Here is a 13,931-nt window from a genome sequence, read left to right as displayed (position 1 = left end):
TGGGCTTGCTTCGCAAGACGAAACGTCTTGCGAGTTCTTGCGAGTTTGTTTCCTTTTTCTTAAAGCCGCTAAGCCGCTAATAGCCGCTAAGCCACTAATAGCTGTGCTTTGCAAGACAAAAAAACCGCAAGACGAAGAGACTCGCGGAACGGATTAATTTCGTCTTGCGAGGCACCACTGTATTGCACTTCCTCAAGTGGCTCATATACAGGATGGCATGGCATATTTATTTTCAACAGAATTTGTTAAAAGAAACTATAGTTCTAAATAGATTGGATTTCGAAAAGCTTCTAGAGAGGATGGAGAGCAGTCCTCCATAGCTGCATCTGGAAGTGACTTCAGAAAGAAGGGTTTCTCAGTAATAAAAAGGAGCTAGGGCTTATGTTTTATCTCTTCTGATATTTCAGTGTGGGCAGTGATGGACTCAATTTGCCTCGGCTCATTGTCAATCAGTTAAAATGGCTTGACAGGATAGCTGACAGCAAGGCAAGTACCACCAATGCAATCAGTTATGTTTCTCATGGGGTATTGTTTAACATTCAGTGAGCACTAGCAACATGCTAGTTAGATGCTGGTTTCTTTAACACAGAGATGGGAAACTTTTTTGAATTCATGGACCAGATCTTTATCAGATCCTAACCTTGTAGGCCAAATTTGATAGGTGGGTAGGATTGTTCACCTGTGAATCATCTGACATCACAATGGCGTCAGAAGCTTGGGTGCTTTGAAGTCCCAAAGTTGGGATTTCAAAGAACTGTGCAGGACCTACGAAGAGCCCTGCAAAATTATTTAAAACTCTTACTACACCCCGCGTACCAAAGACTCTGCATCGGTGAGTTGGGAGAGGTGGAGGACATTCAACACAATTTGTTGCAATAACCCTTAATGTACATCCCCTAGACTAAAATTCCTCAATTACATCCTTTGCTCTCTCTCCAACCAACTTCCCCTTGAGCAAATCTCTGTTTTGCTGGCTGGCAATAATGTATTTATTACTGCACAGGTTGCAAAATTTGTCTTGGCTGCAAGTAGGTTGAGAGCTAGGCACCAAGACAAGTATAAGGGGAGTGTGAGAAGTGGAGTGCTTAACTTATGCATGTGTGATTTTTGCATTTTTGTATGTTTGCTTTGCTGTTGTTGCTGTTCAGTTTTAAATTAATTATTTGTATTTTACGCATTGTGGCCAATTGTGGCGGCTTATAGCTTTTAGCAATAAAGATTTCATTCATTTAAAACTCTTAAGGCTTCAGCTTTATCACATATCAGTTTCTGTGTTCATGACTAGTTTCTACAGCAGATTTGGGCACTTTCATATCTTGCTATGTACATAAGACAGGGCATTCTAATTGTACCCACTGATGAATCCATAAGCAGTGCCTCTGAGGCTAAGCATTAGGTTTGGGCAGGTACGTATGAGTGCAGGTGATCTTTAGCAACCATAACCAGCATTTTTAATTGGGTCTGGAAATGAACTGAGATATTGTGGGGACAAAAGAGATAAGCATTTAAAAATATTTGCATGCTAAGAAACTACAAATAATATATGTCTGATAAATAAACCAATCACTTAGCTTCCATTCTGGATGCATATATGTAGCATACATTTGTTGGCTTCTCTGTGTTTAAGCTGTCATCATTAAGGAAATGTCCTTTTTCTGAGTTCCTGGTGTTCTAAAGCTTTTGTTCATCTGCAGGATCTTGTTCAGAAACTCATGCAGATGATTTGTGTTTCTCCTCCACCAATCCAACACGACATAATCACAAGCCTGCCAGAAATCCTGGAGGATTCTCAGCATAGTGAAATTGCCAGAGAGCTTAGGTAAGCTTGATGCTGCCATGTTCTCTTTTTACTCTCTCTATAATTTTCTGTTAGCTGTTTCTGGTGCCTTAGCTGAAGATACCTTCTGACTACGCATAAGGTGAAAAGAAGTGAATTTAGAGTGCATCCAGACAAGAGTGACCAGGACTCGCATTAAGACCCCTAATCATTTTCACATGTACTACTGGCAAGCTAGGTGTCCCCCCATTTTATATTTGTACAGCTGGTTATTCCTGCCTTAATGCAGAACCTTACATTTGTCCCTATAGAAATTCATTTGGTTAATTTTGGCCCAGTTGTCCAATCTGTTAAGGTCAAATTGAATCCCGATTCTGTCTTCTATGGCATAGCTACCCCTCCCAGTTTGATGTCATCTGCATGTTTGATTATCATCCCCTCAATTCCTGCATCCAAACCCTGGCATTCAAGAGACTGCAGCCACAATTGTAAGACACTTCTGTGTCTCAGTTCATTTTAAAGGGTGTGTGTGTGTGTGTGTGTAATTCCAGTTTCAAAAGAGTTCTGAGAGGGAAGGGCATTGAGTTGCCTAGAATTGATATAAGGAGCCTTTAAAGCATGAACTCTGCACATAGTATTTTCTCCATGCCAATCTGATTATTCACAAGAACTGATGGTGGCATCATAATCCTTAAGGCTATATTTCTTAATTCATTGCTGCTGCTGCTGCTGCTGCTGCTGCTGCTGCTGCTGCATTCAGTGTGGTCTTCATCTGATGCACTGACAGTCTGAGCTTTTCAAGTGCTCCATAAAAAAGCAATATTTCAGCAGAACCCCACCCCCTCCTCTTCCTCTTCTTATAATACGTGGATAAAACCAGAAGGCCACAAAATTCAAACAAAGTTTTTATTGAACAAGGTCAGCTGATCCTGATGCATTTCAACTAATTAGTCTTCAGGGTAGAAAACTGCACCACACTTCAACATTCTCATATAAGGTTTTATATATATATATATATATATATATATATATATATATATATATTTGTCACAGGCTGCTTCCTTCCATATTTGGGCATTTACTGTGGAAGAGCCATGCTTTGTTCACTTTTAATAGAGCATCTTCATAGTATCATAATCAAAACAGCTTCCTCTCATGTTTTCCCTTTTCAGCTTCTGTTCCTCTCTCCCAGAAAATCCACTGTGCTTTGTTTATTTAATACAATGGAACAGCTGCATAATTTCTCTTAAGTGTAGATGAACCATTGTCTAATATCTGTTTCTCCCCACACTCCTTAATTGCAGAGTGGGGAAGATCATGACTGGGTGTGCAGCCGGGGTGTGTGTTATTATTTAGCCTAATCCCTAATACGATGATCTCAATTAAGATACCCGCTCCTCCTCGCCCACTATAGAACGTTATCTAGATTCCTGAAATATCAAAGCAGGGTTGCTATTCCATTTACAGTTTAAAGGAAACAAGAATGATTAAATCATCCACATCTGGAAGCACCCACAGTTTAAAATGGATATTTTGTGTTTTATATTTTATTTTCTTGTTTTGATTGTATATTTTAAAATCTTTTGTAAACCCTTTTGTGTATCCTTGATTGAAAAAGAAAGACAGCAAACACGGGCAAGTTATACATTGTAGAGATAATCAATAAATCATTCATAAACTTTTATTGTAGCAGCATACAAAACCGTCTTTGTAGAAATTGATACTGGATGGACTGTAATCCACTATTGCAGTTTGGGAATTTTGCTAGATCTTAAAAGGTCATTTTGTTGTCCTGCGTTTCAGTTCATTATTAAAGGAGAAGACTGAGCTGTCTGTTCCAATCCTTGATGCCCTTTCCAGTTTGAATCTAGATGTGGGACTTCTGTCTGAGGTAGGGAGCCCTGTATGGGCACACAAGCAAGATATAAGTGTTGCTTAAAGTCATGATATAGGTGAGACTAGGTACTCTTTGTACATAAATATGTACAAGCATTCAGGGAGAGCATAGGAGAGTTAGAAATTATAGGAATTAGGTTTGCCAAGGCTGGAAGTAATGCATTTTCAGATCTGAAAAATCCTCATTAACTATAGCACGTGGATCCCAGATTTGGATAGCAGACACATTAACATGCAGTCTTGGTGGCTGCTCTGTAATTATGAAATCCTTTCCCTCTGGAGGCTCCCCTAAGCTTGTTCCTGATCACTTTCTGGAAGTTCTGAGTGACTTAAAATATAGGGTAGTGCTTGGTGGTCATTTTTTATTTGAGCCTTCAGGATTCTAGTATATTCTCAGCCTGTGTGAATTTTCCACTAACAACTCCTGAGAGCCCTAATAATGAGGTAAGCAAGAACTATAAATAAATGCTGCACTTTCCCCTGCTCCTACAGCTGAAAAATCTCCTGCTCTCAACCTAGGTGCGCCAATCTGTTATGATCACAGTCAGTGCCGTAAAAGTGGAAGATTTGCCTGTAGTAGTTAAATTTATTCTCCGTTCCGTCAAGGCCACAGATGCAACAGAGGTAAAGTGTCCGCTATTAAAGCTGAAAAGTATACTCTTTAGGAATACAGAGATGACTTTGTTGGGATAAGCACTCAAACATTTGTTTTCTTTCTACGTGTGAACAAGATGAGCCAGCACACACCTCTGAAACTGTTATAAGTTCATGATTTCCAATTGCTTTAAATCCTTTTTATCTTTTTACCTAGGCAGATAAGAGTATCAGTTGGCTAAAGATTTTCATCTTTTAAGCAGGTGCATGACTCTTAAAGAAGTGTGACCCCTTTCTCCGTGCTAAATGCTTGCTTGGCATATAGCAGTCAAAAACTGAATTATGGCTCACAGGGCAGCAAAAGACAATTCTTCACTTGCTGCAGACAAAGGGTTAAAACCAAACTTTTTTTTAATGGGAATAATTTCTTCCTTTTTTTATTGCTCATTCAGCATTCCTTTCCATAAAAGGAAGTAGAACTAGGTTTGCCTTTTTAAAAACTATTTTAAATATGATAGTTTAAAAAAATCCTCTTTTCAGTCCAAAAACAATGTTAAGCTTTTGTTTAGTTGATGATTCTGTATAAATTATAAAAAGTATTTTTTCAGGCTCCTTCCTTGACATTTACCCCATTTACACTTTTTTTCTCCTACTCCACAATCACTGTCTTAAAATATATGACCATGAATGTTTGTGTGTATTTCTGAGTAATAGCTGCAGAAACCTATGCACTGTGTTATGCAGGTAATTTCTGACCTTCGTAGGAAGTTGGACCTGGACTCGTGTGTTTCACTTCCACTGATTCATGTTTCTCAGACCAAGTTCAGGAGTCAGACTCGGACAAGGTTTGTGTGTTGACATTCAGCTTCACCCAAAGACTTGCAGTCTCCGTGCATGAGCAGTTAGGATGAGGCAAAATCATAGCCTCAGCGAAACATAGCAAAGAAAATATTACATCATGTTTCTGGTGCCTTTGTTTGCATGGATGGGATTGCAACATTTCATCTCCTTTTGAACGTGTTCACTTTGAAATCTCACTATTTAATTGTTCTCTCCCTTTCAGCTAAAACAGCATCACCATCACAGCTCTATATTTATCTATGCTCATCTCCCCTGGTGGGGTTTTTTTCTTTTTTTGGTAGTACATGTACACATACACACAAAACTAAGAATTCCCACCTGATCCTTGAAGAAGAACATACAGATTCCACAGCTTATCTGCCACAGGGAGGTTTTCTTCTTAAAGATCATATAAATCTTTGGACAGATCTAAGAGTCCCCTACGGGGGTAGGAAATGTTCCATATGACAAGGGTAATGGGTAGAAAGGGGTTGTGGGGCGTGTCCCCAACACATGGAGAGCCTTTCCACCAACAGTAACTGCCAACTATTTGATAGAGGTTTGACAGTTCTTCACACCATGAGGGTGATTGATACAATGAGGGGACCCAAGACCTCAGTGTGCACTTGGACAATCCTAAGCATTCCCTGGCATGGCTGGTGTGTTAACTGTTGCATCTCCTCCAGCTGTTACCCTCCTTTGCCATTTATTTGCCTTAGATGGTACTGCTGCTTTGTGCAGTTATCACTGCTGCCTTCATTTTAGTGCGTTCCCACTTTATCGCTCCCTTTCAATGCTGCTGTGCCTTATACCTGCCAATGCATTCTTTTGTGGGTGGCAATTTAGCCACCAAAGTTAGACTTTACCTGCTTAGCTGCTTTTGTGGTTAAGATGACGGGCTGCCTACCCATCTTGTGCTTCTTTTCAGTCTGTCTGCAAACCAACTGTGTGTCAACCAGGACTGCGTCAAGCTTCTTTTTGAAGTTATAAAGTCTGCTGTTAAATTCCAGAAGACCATTTCAGAAGGCTGGATTAAGGTCAGGGTGTATTTTCTCTGTGGGTATGCACTTTTGCCAAGTTGTTCTTTCTTTCAGATGCAGTTCTATAAAAAATATGTACTTCAGATTTTTATTTAAAGATCCTGTTAAAATCTATTTCCTTTTCAGTAAGGAAATTATATGTGAATGATAGAATCATCACAGAACGGCTATGCTGTTGAATTCAGACTTTGAGTCCTATTTGAGAAAATCAAAACAGAACAGAATAGAATCACAGAGTTGGGAGGAATCTTTTGAGGACATCCAGTCCAGATTCTGCAATGTAGGGTGTAACATACAATCATAGTCATTGAGGAAGAAACAGGAAAGGAAAACACTTGATAGAGCATAACCATATGTAGTAATGAACATGGGCAGTGGAGATGGACAGGCACATGCGTGGGTAGTCTAATGACCAGCATACACTCCTGGGAAGGGACAGCCTTGCTAACCATGAGCTATCCTCCCTATTCAACACCATCTCTTGATGATGTAATCCTCTCATTGTGCTCTGAAGCCTTTCTATCTCCCTGCTGCCAATGCAGGCCGTCTTAAGCGGCAATCCAATACCCACTCATGGGGAGAAAGCCCCACTGAAAGTGGGACCTGCCTCTGAGTGGACATGTATAAGACTGTGCTGTTAAGGAGGCTTCCTTAACTCTTCCTCATCTGGTGCCTGAGTTCCAACCTGAGTTTGTAACTTTGGCAGTATAACATCTGGCTGCCTGGAATTACTGCTAGGAATGCAGAATGACTGGGAGTAAATTCCTTTCCAAACTTATTAACTAATAGTCAAAAGAAGATAAAATAACACAATAATCCAGGAAGATGCAGATAATAGAATCATAGAATTGAGCTGAGTGGGGATTTGAACCGTGGTCTCCCAGGTCCTAGTCCAACACTCCAACCACTACACCACCAGAACAGAGGCTTATATTCCTGAAATGGGATGAATGTCTCTTTTCAGTATTTGATGGTGAGCCCTAATAAGTTCCAGGAGCATTTTGACTCATGTGGCAGAAGTGCCCAGGTGTGTTTCTCCTCCCCATTCCCACAGCACAACCTTTGTCCTAAGACTGTGGTAGAAGATATGTACAGTGGTACCTCGGGTTACATACGCTTCAGGTTACAGATGCCGCTAACCCAGAAATAGTACCTCGGGTTAAGAACTTTGCTTCAGGATGAGAACAGAAATTATGCAGTGGCGGCGGGGGGAGGCCCCATTAGCTAAAGTGGTGCTTCAGGTTAAGAACGGACCTCCATAACGAATTAAGTACTTAACCAGAGGTACCACTGTATTAGGAAGGGTCCAATAGGTTTACACTAATAATAATAATAATAATTTATTATTTGTACCCCACCCATCTGACTCTCCAACCCAGCCACTCTGGGTGGATTCCAGCATATATAAAAACACAGCAAATTATTAAATCTTTAAAAGGCTTCCCTATACAGGGCTGCCTTCAGATGTTTCCTAAATGTTATATAATTACTCATCTCCTTAACATTTGATGGGAGGGCATTCCACAGGATGGGCACCACTACTGAGAAGGCCCTCTACCTATGTCTAACTTGTGCATGATTTCATGTGATCCCAGCAATCAGCTGGAAATATGTGTTTAGTCTCTTGTGTAGGGTGGTTATTTGTTCAGCATTGGCAACTGTCTTTTCCGCTTCTGTTCTAGGCCATTGAAAGTGTTGCTTCTGCCTCTGACCATAAGGTAATATCTTAGATTCTGCAGTAGCTGTTCTCTACCTATAATTATTTTTTTAGGGATGTTAATTGAAGGGGGGAACTTTTTAAAAAAAATTCCCAGCAGCAATTACATTAATTTGGAATAGTGTGAAGTTGTCACTTGTGTAGTAAGAGGACATCTTGAAACTGACCTTTACCTTCTTTCACTGCATTTCTAACACACCTGAGTTACCTTTCTAGCTCAATATTTGTAGCAAATCTATCTCTTCACTCAAAGCCATTATAAGTCAGGGCAAGGGCCAAACTTCTTTTCATCCATCCTCTAAACTGAGAGATCTCAATCTCTGGCCTGCTTGTCGATATGACAGAAAATTATTCCATTCTTTGGCCAAGATACTAGAATTCTGTTTTAGAGTCTTGTCAGATTCTGCTTTTAGACACTGCCTTCAGTGCATGCACATTTATATTTGATTTACATAAGTACAAAAAGGAGTTGTTTTCAGAATTTGGATTCACTTTCTCCCCTCCATGTATTTGTGCTATGGAAGAAATTTTTATCAGAAAGTAGATGAGGACTAGGAATGAATTTTCACTGAAACCTTAGTTTATTGTAAACACTGGCTGGGCCTTCCAATCTTTCTTCTGAATCATGAACACTAGGAACGTGTCATTTTAAAAGCAAAACTAAAGAGACGTTTTTCAGAATGCTATATAAAATTACCACAGGTTCTGCCAAGTGAGCTGTCTAGATCCATTGTCTGGTCTGATCCTTATTCTTCTAACTTGTTTGGTTGTTAATCTTTGTTAATTGTTTTACTTGCCAAAAGGTTCTGGATCTGATAATGCTGTTAGTAATTTATGCTACAAATGGCAAGAACAAGAAGCAGATTGAGAGAGTGCTGAAAAACAAGATTCAATCAGGCTGCGTAAGAGAGCAGTTGCTGCGCAATGCCTTCCGTTACTACTTAATGGTGAGTACTTCTGCTGCTGTGTGATCCAGCATGCTGACAGTCTTTCCCCCATTCCATCCTCCGTCCTAAAATCTGCATGACTATTTATTGGTTTGCATACAGACCTTGCTTATTTTATCCACATGGCTGTGTACACAGGTACAGATCTGCATGGAGAGACATTAAAGTAAAACAGGCAGAGATGGTTACAGCTTTTCCTGCAATCATGGTGGTTTCAACTGCAGAAATGGCTGCTGGCTGCCTCCGCATGTTGCCTGATTTATTCTGAAGATAACAAGACTTGTATGTGTGAACTGGCTCTAGGATTCAGGGTGTTACTGGCTCCTACAAAGATATGCTCCCTGAACATGTCCTTCTTTACGTCTGGAAACTGTCAACAGGAGACATCCTCATACGTACGCTTCCTAAAGCCGGCTAGAGTAAAACTTCCTTCTGGCAGAACTAGGCAGCGTTGGTGGCTTCTATCCCCTCAGAAGCCTCCTTATTGCTTGCCTCATTGTCTTATCGATTTACAATGTAATTTTAGAAATGTCAGTCTGTCTGGCAAATCTGTATGAATTGCTCCAGTATTTTGTTAGCTCATCTTTGTGAGATGTTGAAGTGTTTCCTGTAATCATTGCCAATCTTTTCAGGACAGTAAAATATAAAAAAAAACCCTTAACTTGGAGTAAGATAGACAATTGGAAAGATAGTAGAGGTATGTATCAGAATTTCCCTTTTTTCTGTCTTTATCTAGGTTATGAGAGACCTCTTTCCAGCTGTCCTGTCACTGGCTGAGATCTTTGTACACTCGGCAGATCCCTGCATTGTCTCTTTTGGCTGCTGTATGTACAAGCAAGCATTCACAGTCTTTGACTCTTATTGCCAGCAGGTATAGTTCCATTCTCTGTTTGGTGAAGTGTGTGTGTGTTGTTGCCTTGTAGCAATTGACAGCTACTGGTTCTAATGTAGTGGGGGGCAGAATGCCATGGATCATAGAAGACAACCAGTTTGCATCAAGTTTCCTGTTTTGTAGCCAGGCCTGTGCCAGTGATAGGTGAGATAGGGCACTGGCCAAAGGCCCTTTTCTGGCCACAGCACTATTAGCCACCCTGCAGCTACCAGGGCTGGGCCATGTTCTGGTGGGTGGGAAATATTTAATTCCTCACATTAAACACCACTGAGAGGGAGGGAATAGTTCAGCATATTATTATTTATTAAAATTATTGCCTGCTCTTCACTAGAGAGGTCCCAGGGAAGGTTAGAACAATTTAAAATTCAGAATAAAAATAGATAAAAATCACAATAATATGATAAGTTCTGAAAATGCACACCCCTGGCGTCAAAAGTCAAGACCGTTTATCTGCACTTCTCCCTTTTATTTTCCTTTTGTTACATCAAGATACCTGCTGTGATTAGTTTGATCAGCACATCTCTGTTCTGTGTTTTGCTCTGGTTTATGTAGAGTTTCTTGTCATTCTCTACAGTCCAACTTATGTAGGTGCAAACTATGTTAACCAATAGGGGAAAGCTGAACAAGACTATACAGGCAAAGAAGGCAGGGCCGGCCCACCTATGAGATGCGCTGAGGCAGCCACCTCAGGCGGCAGAATCCCAGGAGGCAGTGTCCCCATGACTGTTGGAAAAGTGGCAACTTCCAGCAAGATCTCACCAAAATCTTGAGACATCTTGTGCCCTTCACTTTGTGGGCACTGCTGAAGGAGGCCTTGGACTCAGGTGGCAAAACAGGATGGGATGCCTCTGGAAGTAGGCAGCATCTCTAGCCTCTCTTATACCAGGTCAGGGCCATTCTGCCCAAAGCTGGACTGCATGCTTTTCATTTTTCCTTGTGTTTGTTCCTGCAGGAGATTGTGGGTGCCTTGGTAACTCATGCATGTGGTGGCAATAATATTGCAGTTGATGTCTCTCTGGATATGCTCATTGACCTAGTGTCTCTTCACACTTCATCCATAGTTCCTTATGCAGTCTTTCTGAAGGCAAGTATGATACAAAGCTAGGAGCTCTCACTTTGGTACTAACAGCTTAACAACTAACCATTCTTCTTTGGAAGAGTCTGAGCAGTCGGCTGGTGCTTGATGGTCCACCACAGTTTGGTTAATGGTCCACCTTTTGTGGCCCTTTACTCAGAGGAAGTCAGTCCAGGTGTTAACAGTATACTTTTTGCTGTACTGCACATTCTGTTATTAGAATTTATCATGAAGATATGGAGTACTTGGCCTGACTCCGATCTCTCCTTTTCAGAGCATTTTAGATTATATGGATAATCTAAGTCCACAACAAATCCGGAAGCTATTCCAGATTCTTAGCATGCTGGCATTCAGCCAGGGGCACAAAAGCAATCACATTCAGGTGAGTAAAAACATACTGAGTCCTGTAGATCCTGATGGTTATGCACTGTATTGGCCTGGCTATAAGCCACACCCGCAAATAAGCCACACCTTTAAAATTCAAGATTTATTTGCGGGTGCGGCCCGCCTCCCAGCACTAACGCCCTGAACAGGGGGCGGCCAGTGCTCAGCACCCCAAGCCGGTGCTGGCACTCGGCTCCAAATATAAGCCGCACTTTAACTTCTCAGAGTCGGAATTTGGAAAAAAGTGCAGCTTATATTTGGGGCAATACAGTACTACCTCCAAGATGGAATTCCTTTGAGTACCAGTTGCTGAAGAGCACAAGTGGGGAGCATTGCTATTGCACTCATGTCCTGATTCTGGGCTCCCATACGCATCTAGTTCGCCACTGTGAGAATAGGATGATGGACTAAATGGGCTTTTGGTCTGATCCAGCAGGGATGTTCTTAAGACCTAATTGCAAATATCTAGATGCCATTTTGTGTGTGTGTGTGTGTGTGTGTGTGTGTGTGTGTGTTAACAGTGAATGGTCAAAATTTGCTGAACGTTGCTGATACCTGCTACCTTAGAGAGAAAACATTTATCCACTTCTCAGACTTACTCCACTGAATTCCAGCACATGTACTACTTCTACCCTTTCAGGTGTTAGAGATTTCACGCATAATTCAGTGGCATGAGATTTACTGTGACTGCATCTGGATGAGGCGTTGTTATTTCTGACATTCTGGTTCCTCTCTTTCCATGCAGGATGACATGCATATGGTGATCAGGAAGCAACTCTCCAGCACTATTCCAAAGTATAAGCGCATTGGTATTATTGGTGCAGTTACCATGGTGGGAAGCATGGCAGCAAAGAGGTGAGGAAATGGAGAAGAATTTGCACACTGTCGTTTAACTCTTTTCTATATACAGATGGCAACCGAGGGTGTCTCTTGAAAACCGCACCATGAAAAACCCAAGAGAATATAGCAATTTTCAAAAACCAATTTCCAAATATATAGGTTGCCCAAAAGAGCTCCATTAAGGCTGATGCCAACAGTATGCCTTAGAACAGGGGCTTCCAAACTGTCGTCCATGGGCAAACTTCATTCAGGTGGATTTGTGGCTGAAGACAGGAGGCAGCTTATCCATTGTGTTAAATATGGTGATTTTTAATTGTATTTTTATTTATTCATTTATTTCTTGTATTCTACTATATTACAGTTTGAAGTCTCTGGAATTCAGATTGTTATACAATAAAATACAATTATATAAGAGCTGAAGGACGCAATAAAAATACAGTTTAAAATTGTACAGCGTCTAGCACAGTGCATTACAGTTGCTACAACAAGCAGAAAAAAATCATTAATTGGTCCACCAGGACCCTCAGCAATTTTTAAGTGGTCTATGGGGGAAAAGAGAGCAGAGCCTTAGAAAAAGCGAGCAGCAGGATTTCTGTGTTCCCTGTGTACACACAACGTATACCAATAGTGCAAGAGAGATGAGGGGCACACCGCTTTTCAAATGTCTGCCAAAATGTTGTAGAGCCTAATGATCTGCAATACATTTGCATATGATTTATTGATGCCTTGTTAAAGGTGAGGTAGAATTCTGCATTCCTGGGCTTTTGAAATGAATGCTATCAAAATGCATTCTGCAAATTAGGAAGGGACCCCTCCATGGTATTGTTTTAATTCTGTGATATGAAGTGCTGCATGATCGAAAACACAACAGAAGCTATAAAATAAAATAATAGTGTTCTTGTGAAGAGACACAATTCTTACTGGATTTCAGTTTTCAGTTCATTAGGCAATAGTATTTGGGGTTCGTTTGTTTTAGAGAGTAAGCCTTCAGAGGATATGTGAGCATTTATGGCATTTGAAGCCACCTCCCTACCCATAGGGGACTGTGACAGTTATATCATTGTGATGATTAATTGGACAGTGAATGATGATCAATGAGATGTAAAGAATGTAATGAATTTATGGTCTTTGAAGCAGCCTTAGTTCCATTTCTGTGGCTCAGAAATGTATATGCGAGTGCCCAACTACATCTGTTAAAAATAATTACTCTAAAATATAATTTCAGGAGTAAAGAAAATGGACAGCTCTTGGAACGGGCACAGCTGAGCAAGGAGCAATGTAGACAGGCAAGTATTTGGATATTTGCAGGACCCCTCTGGGAATAGGTAGTATGTGGGGAAGAGATGTGTTCTTTGAAAAATTGCAGCAGAACTGAATGGGAAGGATCAGTCAGTGTAAAGCTTGGGGAGATATTCAGACCAACATGATGCTTGCTTATTTATTAACTTAGAATTTAAACTGACCGGAATCCCCCCCAATTTTAAGATGGGGGGGAAGTCATTAGAAAGTTTCTGCTTTTCATTTTATTTTTTTTTATAAAGCAATTTATTAAATTTTACAATAAAAATAGACATGATAAACAATGTAACATCGATCTTGACATATTTTCACATTTTCTTTGGACTTCCTCACATCTCCCGCTCCCATTTTCATCGTTGAAACATTTTGTCAGCAATTTATCATCTTATTTAAATTCTTATATCCCTTCTATATTTCATAATCATATAATTCTCAAAAGGAGCTAAATTTTCACAGTCTTACTTATTTTCTTAAAAACTTCTAAATTTAGTGGTGCTCAGTTGTTTTAGTCTAGCATCTTATTTAGCATTCACTCAAATTACAATACTTTTGTAAATAGTTCTTGAATTTCTTCCAATCCTCCTCAGTCCTCTCTTCTCCCAGGTCACGAATTCTGCCAGTCATTTCAGC

The 13,931-nt window shown here is 40.4% G+C and overlaps 1 protein-coding gene across 1 annotated transcript in view; it reads left to right on the top strand.

Annotated features, from left to right (window-relative positions):
• FANCD2 (FA complementation group D2) overlaps positions 1 to 13,931 on the top strand; it is a 42,554-nt gene that overhangs the window by 6,557 nt on the left and 22,066 nt on the right. Inside the window, exons 8-20 of the mRNA XM_080993486.1 lie at positions 408 to 486; positions 1,695 to 1,819; positions 3,581 to 3,668; positions 4,193 to 4,297; positions 5,012 to 5,112; positions 6,036 to 6,144; positions 7,830 to 7,865; positions 8,668 to 8,811; positions 9,548 to 9,682; positions 10,656 to 10,787; positions 11,053 to 11,160; positions 11,908 to 12,017; positions 13,228 to 13,288. Coding sequence (XP_080849612.1) covers positions 408 to 486; positions 1,695 to 1,819; positions 3,581 to 3,668; positions 4,193 to 4,297; positions 5,012 to 5,112; positions 6,036 to 6,144; positions 7,830 to 7,865; positions 8,668 to 8,811; positions 9,548 to 9,682; positions 10,656 to 10,787; positions 11,053 to 11,160; positions 11,908 to 12,017; positions 13,228 to 13,288 — 1,333 coding nt within the window. The remainder of the gene's footprint in view (positions 1 to 407; positions 487 to 1,694; positions 1,820 to 3,580; positions 3,669 to 4,192; positions 4,298 to 5,011; positions 5,113 to 6,035; positions 6,145 to 7,829; positions 7,866 to 8,667; positions 8,812 to 9,547; positions 9,683 to 10,655; positions 10,788 to 11,052; positions 11,161 to 11,907; positions 12,018 to 13,227; positions 13,289 to 13,931) is intronic.

The sequence above is a fragment of the Podarcis pityusensis genome (genome assembly GCF_964106645.2).
Source record: "Podarcis pityusensis genome assembly, chromosome: 2".
NCBI classification, from domain to species: Eukaryota; Metazoa; Chordata; class Lepidosauria; order Squamata; family Lacertidae; genus Podarcis; species Podarcis pityusensis.
This window is presented reverse-complemented; position numbering and strand designations above follow the sequence as displayed.